The 6,854-nt window shown below is 41.9% G+C and overlaps 1 protein-coding gene across 1 annotated transcript; it reads right to left on the bottom strand.

The window, feature by feature from the left end:
* Positions 1 to 5,012: 5,012 nt before the first annotated feature.
* Positions 5,013 to 6,584, bottom strand: LOC106378213 (eukaryotic initiation factor 4F subunit p150-like). Its single transcript, XM_013818376.2, has 2 exons — positions 6,120 to 6,584; positions 5,013 to 6,059 (listed from the first exon to the last, which is right to left on the bottom strand). The coding sequence occupies exons 1-2, from the start codon at positions 6,582 to 6,584 to the stop codon at positions 5,013 to 5,015; spliced, it is 1,512 nt and encodes a 503-aa protein (XP_013673830.1).
* Positions 6,585 to 6,854: the final 270 nt, after the last annotated feature.

Raw genomic sequence — 6,854 nt, 5'->3', positions numbered from 1 at the left:
AAACAAGAAAAACACTCACAAATCTATTTTCTCTCAAGTTTTGATCTCTAAGATGGTGTGTTTTCTTATGGAGCTCGTCCTCCCTATTTATAATCGGCCAAGGACCCTCCTTTTTCGACAAAGGCTCTAATTTCATCATGAAAGACGAGTGGATGCAGTAGGTGAAGTGGAGGAAGTGGGTGAAGCTGGACACAGCGAGGATGCATCGATCGATGGGTTTATGGGCTCTAACGCATCGATCGATGCATTTAAAAGAAAACCTCCGGCTCATGATCTCCCATCGATCGATGGATTTTTATGGAAAAACCCATCGATCGAAGGGTTCTTTTTTTTTTTTTTTTTTCTTCCTTTTCTTCGCGTCTCGGTTCGAACCGTTGTTCGTTCTGCGCTTTAACCCCTTCAGATGGATATGAAAATCCCTTGAAATTCCAGTATGAACATGCCAATGGTTCATAACGCGCTTAATCACCTATATACCTGAAACACGAACGAAAAACTACAAATAATCGAGAAAAATATAATTAAAATATATAAACAAGTACCAAAAACCTAAACACATCAATTCCCCCAGACTTGAACATTTGCTTGTCCTCAAGCAAAGACATACATCAGTCAACCTGCAAACAACCATCTTCACCATTCTTTGGTATAATACCACATCAGTTAGCACCAACATTTAGAAGGAACTCCACGTAATTCGACCCCAACCTTATCTCTCGACCATTTTCAGCCCACAGCTTATAATAAGTATCCAAAGTTTCCATTGCCGACCTTTTTTAGATTTAAGGTGGGGTCTCATCACGGGGGTATCGATCAAAAGACACATGGATTCTTATTCGTTCAGGTTTTTGATTGCGCGATTTGGTCTTTTCTGGCTCAGTTCCTCTCTTTCTCCTCGCTCCACTCAGTCAATGTCTCCCTTTCTTTCAAGGGTATCATTTTATTTTTTTAATTGACTGAGATTTTTTTTTGACAGGCTTCCATGATTCAAGTCTTAATGGTTGCAGCCACCAAGCCCTGATCACTTCTTTTTGACCTTTATCCCTTTTTATTATTAATCTGTTTTTTTTTTTCGAAGGGTAAAGAGAGGGGAGCCGGACCAATACAGACTTCGTCTTTTAGTCCTGAAGAGGGATTCCAATCTAGTGTATACCAAGCCCCAAGATGAGAAAAATTGAGTAGATTGAGTGGTCGGTCAGTTTGGATCCTTTGAACATTCTTAAAAGCATGGACGTTGTTGGTTGATCAATGTTTGTGGCTTTTCCATGTTTCACAGCCTGCAGTTGGTAGCTGAAAGAATGGTACTCAGATATTAGTTATTTGGTTTATTTAGCAAGGCAAAGCTAAATACGAACTAAAAACCACTCAAAACATAACCAAATAAAACGAAGAAAACACGTAAAAGAAATACGAACTCATCAAAAACTAAGTTAAAAATTAACCGAAAAAGTTATGGCAAACTCCTAAGTGAAAAAGTACGACAAGTACCCTCCCCCAGACTTATGTTACACCGTCCCTGGTGTGACAACTGAAAATAAAACCATAAAATGTTAGAATAGAAATGAAAATAAAATAGCGCGGTCTGAAATCAAATGACAATACTGTCCGGTGATAGCTCCTACTCCTCGCCTCCTGCTTCAGATGTTCCTGAATCTTCAGGCCTCTTGGACCTCTTCTTGTGTGTGTCTCTTTGCTGATGCTTTCGTATGCTTCATTCTTTACAAAATAGAATCTTTGAAACAAGTGAGTATGCAGTATATGTTTTTCAAAGCAGCACAATACTAACACGAGTTCAGTAAACACTAGTGACTCAGCTAAGGAACATCAATCCATAATCAGTTCATTCCCCAAGTTCATCATTCCATTAAGTATTTCAACAACGGTTCGCTCTCAACATGGTTATAATCAACTAAGAACTCAAATCAACATGCAAATGAAAGGCGAAATCGAGTTGTGATAAAACCCAAATTGATGAAAATTTCTCAAACCCTAAATCATCACAAATCCTGTTCTAAACTCGTAACTCACAAACAATGGTGTTCTAATCCATGTTTAAACATCTTTTTCATGCATATTTGATCAAGGAATCAAAACGGAAATAAGAAATTCACAAAACCCAAAAAAATGCTCAAGAACACTAATTGGAGATGTGGAGATTCGCGGAGTATACCTGTCTTAGGGTGAAAACGAGTGTAGAAATCAGGTAGAGCTCAAAAAAATAAGTGGAATAGAGCCCAAAATTGTTCAAATCGGATGATTACAGAGAGAGAAAGGGGGGGTCGACTTTTTGAGGTTTTGATCCAAAAGGGGTCGGGTTTTGCCTTATAATTTTGTTTCCCACACACGCATCGATCGATGGGTTTTTGTGCAAAAATGCATCGATCGATGCGTTTATAAAAAGGCATCCGAGATTTTGTTCACTCCATCGATTGGGTATCCGCATCGATCGATGGGATAACCTGATCGATCGATCACTTTGTTACGCTTTGGACCATCTTAGTGATCGATGGATCCTATTCCGGATCGATCGATGGAGAGGTTTTTTTTTTTTTTTTTTTTTTTAAACAAACCGAGATGAAAACTAATTTACACTTACCAGTGGGTTGCCTCCCACTAAGCGCTTGTTTACAGTCATTAGCTTGACTTTTGGTGTGCTCTAAGCTCGAGGCGATTCTCCGAGAGAGATATCTTCTCCGGCCAGGTAGTTTGCTATTTCTGAAAACCAAGGCATCTTAGGAATGCTTGCATCCTTGATAGGTACATATCCCTCATTGCATTGGATGCTCACCGAATAAACGTTCTCCACGGTAACTCTTCTTCCACTCTTAGCCTAGAGAGGTGGTCTGCGACTCCATTCTCAATCCCTTTCTTGTCCTTGATCACCAGGTCAAACTCTTGCAGCAAGAGAATCCATCGCAGCAACCTTGGCTTTGCATCCTTCTTCTGAAGTAGATACCTCAGCGCAGCATGGTCAGTGTGTACTATAACTTTAGATCCAACAAGATAGGATCTAAACTTCTCAAAAGCAAAAACGATGGCAAGTAATTCTTTTTCGGTGGTGGCATAGTTGCATTGTGCATCGTCAAGTGTCCTGCTTGCGTAGTAGATGACGTGAAGTTTCTTCTCCTTCCGTTGTCCCAAGACAGCTCCTACTGCATAATCGCTGGCATCACACATCACCTCAAAAGGTAATTCCCAGTCTGGTGGCTGGACAATTGGTGCGCTGACTAATGCTCCTTTTATCGTGTGAAAAGCGTCCAAGCATTCTTTATCAAAATGAAACTTGGTATCCTTGCAGAGCAGACGGGTCATGGGCCTGGCAATTTTTGAGAAGTCTTGAATGAATCTTCTGTAGAACCCCGCGTGACCTAGAAAACTTCTGATCCCTTTGACTGAATCAGGTGGCTGTAGACTCATCATGACCTCGACTTTTGCCTTGTCAACTTCAATGCCTCTTTCCGATATTTTGTGTCCAAGGACGATCCCATCTTTAACCATAAAATGGCATTTTTCCCAGTTCAGCACCATATTTTTCTCCTCGCACCGCCTAAGTACCCTGCACAGATTGGAAAGACAAGCAGAGAAAGAAGATCCATAGACAGAGAAATCGTCCATGAATACTTCCATTATATCTTCAATCATATCAGTAAAAATAGACATCATACACCGCTGGAACGTGGCGGGTGCGTTACACAAACCGAATGGCATCCTGCGATAGGCGAATGTACCATAAGGACATGTGAATGTGGTCTTTTCTTGATTGTCTGGATGAATTGGAATCTGGAAAAAACCTGAATAACCATCTAAGAAGCAATAGTATGGATGGTTAGCCAATCTTTCTAACATCTGATCAATAAAGGGGAGAGGAAAATGATCTTTCCTAGTTGCAGCATTCAGCCTTCTATAGTCTATGCACATCCTATGACCAGTGACAGTTCTAGTGGGAATTAGTTCATCTTTCTCATTTTTCACTACTGTTATCCCACCCTTTTTGGGCACAACATGCACAGGACTAACCCAATTACTATCAGAGATTGCATAGATTATTCCAGCCTCTAGAAGTTTCATTATCTCCTTCTTTACAACATCTTTTAGATTCGGGTTTAACCTCCTCTGATGTTCTATAGAATTCCTCGATTCATCCTCTAGATATATCCTATGCATACAAAGGTCAGGTGAGATGCCAGGAATATCATCTAGTGAATAGCCTATTGCTTTCCGGTACTTTCTTAGTTCACATAGAAGTAAGGCAGTCTTAGCATTATTCAGATCAGCATTTATAATAACAGGGTAAGTTGACTTAGGGCCAAGAAATGCATACCTTAACCTAGCTGGGAGGGTTTTGAGTTCTATCTTTGGGGCTCTTAGTTCGCTCCAGGGGTTAAGGTGGTCTGTAGTAGCTTTTGGTGTTGGTGATTCTTCCTCTTCAAGGCTCATAGAAGCTACTTCATGTTTTGTTTGGAAACCGGAATCAAGCATCTTGAAAAATTCGGCAGCGTGTTCATTTAAATACCCGTGCTCACTCTCAGCTAGAGTAAGAGCAATCTCTAGGGGGTCATCTCTCAGCAGCTCTTTAGTTACTTCATCATCATCTTCTGAGGCATGATCGATGGAGAACGTGTGTCCATCCAATGTGGGTCTTTTCAGCATCTTATCCACCTCGAATTTCATGATTATGTCTCCCAGATGGAGATCTATCTTCCCTTTCTTCACATCGATGATGGCTCCTGCTGTGGCCAGAAATGGACGTCCCAGAATGAGAGGTCTTTTGGCTCCTGATCGAGCTCCAGCACTACAAAGTCTGCAGGAATTCTATGGTTTCCGATCACCACATCGATGTCTAAAATAACTCCGACAGGATGTCTCACTGAGCGATCTGCAAAGACTAGCTGGATTTTCGTTGACCTGAAGTTTGTGAGACCAAGCCTCTTTGCCACAGTGTATGGCATCATGTTCACACTAGATCCCAAGTCGCAGAGAGATCTCTCAAATACAGTTCCTTCGATCTCACATCATAACACAAAACTCCCAGAATCTTCCATCTTCTCTGGTGCTCTGTTCTGAAGTAGTGTGCTACATCTTTTGGAGATAGACATAACATTCTCCTTAGGTGAGGCTTTGTTAGTCACCAAGCTCTTGACATATCTCTTCAGGGCAGGCATCATTTCAACAACATCTTCAAACGAGAGCTTCACATTCAACTCGCTCACCATCTCTTTGCACTTAGCTGCCTCCAAATCTCTGCGAGATTTCCTCTGTTTCACTGGGTAAGGCAGCTTAGGGGTGTACACTCGAACCATAGGCGGTATGTTTTCAGCAGCTTCCGCCTCTTCAGCTTGTACCTCAGTGGGTTCTTCAATCTGTGCAGTTTTTTCGTCAGCGGGCATGCTTCTCTTTTCTTTAGAAACCAGCTCTTTCCCACTCCTTAGAGTGATAGCGTTCACAAACTCATTCCTTGGGTTGTGTTCACCTCTTCCAGGAAGAACTCCAGTAGGTCTTTGGACAGCTTCAGCAGTTTGGGAGACTTGAGTCTCTAACTTCTTGACATGTGCTGAAAGAGACTCCCATTTGTTGTTCATGTCTTGGAACATGGTATCAACCTTCACATTGATGTTATCAACCTTTGTGTTTATTTCAGAAGCTGTCTTTTGCTGGTTGAGCATCAATTGTTGGAGCATTGACTCAACCTTAGATTCTTTAGCAGCTGGAACAGAGCTTTCACCGGTTTGAAACTGTGTTGGATTCTTTGGTTGAAAGGAATTGAAAGGTTGCTTCTGCTGAAATCCTCCTTGGTTGTAATTAGAGTTCTGATATCGGTTTTGTCCCAAGCTCTGCCCAAAAGGTCGGTTCTGCCCGTAGTTTTGGTTTTGATATCCTTGCTGTCCTTGGTTTGGTCTGTAGGCTTGTGGTTGAAACTGTTGTCCTTGTCCTCCTGATTGATGTGGATAGTTTTGATATAGTCCCTTGTTCTGCACATAGTTCTGTCCACCAACGTAGTTCACTGCAGCTTGCTGATCAAGGTTCTGTCCGTTCACATAGTTGATTACAGCCTGCTGTTCCTGTGTTTCTTGGTTGGGGAAGAAAAACGCTCCTTATCCATATTCCTCGATGGAACTGACAACCCTTTGATCCCTTTGCATAAGCATATCGATCTTTGCGCACATCTCTTCCAGCTTCTTGATTTCTGAATTGCCGCCTTTTCGCGATCTACCATATTCTTCATTTTGGTTGCTGGAGCTTGTGGCAAGATTTTCTATCAATGTGTAAGCTTCCTCCTGGGTTCTTGTCATAAAGTCTCTATTGCTGGCTGCGTTGAGAGAGTTTTTGACGTTCCAGTTTGCTCCATCATAGAAGATGTTGAGGATATGCTCATCTGAGTACCCATGATGTGGACACTCTCTTTGATATTCCTTGAATCTTGCCCAAGCTTCACTCAGCGGCTCAGAGGTATTTTGCTGAAAGTTTGTGATCTTACTCCTCAAACTAACCGTCTTGTGCTTGGTGTAGAATTTGTCCAAGAACATAGCTCTGCATTGCTCCCAAGTAGTGATAGATCCTGGAGGTAGAGACTTCAGCCATCTCATCGCCTTATCTCACAGAGAAAATGCAAACAGCTTGCAACGTAGAAAATTAGCGGGAACTCCATTTGATCGTGTTGTGCTACAAATCTCTTCAAGAGTCTCAATGTGGTCCATGGGGCTTTCGGACGGGAGACCATAGAACATGCTCTGTTTGACCAGAGCTATTGTTTGAGGTTTGATCTCATAGTCTTGCCTGTTGACAGGAGGAGGTTGTATCGCGGACCGATTGTGATAGAATGTGTGCGGAGTGTCGACAGATCCAATAGGACGAGG

The sequence above is a fragment of the Brassica napus genome, chromosome C2, assembly GCF_020379485.1.
Source record: "Brassica napus cultivar Da-Ae chromosome C2, Da-Ae, whole genome shotgun sequence".
Classification (NCBI taxonomy): Eukaryota; Viridiplantae; Streptophyta; class Magnoliopsida; order Brassicales; family Brassicaceae; genus Brassica; species Brassica napus.
Note: the sequence above shows the minus strand (reverse complement) of the source record. Positions and strands in the feature narration are given on the sequence as shown.

Bases quoted from the DNA above. Each gene is read 5' to 3' on its own strand.
- LOC106378213 (XM_013818376.2), bottom strand. From the start codon at position 6,584: ATGAGATGGCTGAAGTCTCTACCTCCAGGATCTATCACTACTTGGGAG. The intron at 6,060-6,119 runs GTCAGTTCCATC...CAAGAAACACAG, and splicing joins TGCAAAGGGATCAAAGGGTT to GAACAGCAGGCTGTAATCAA.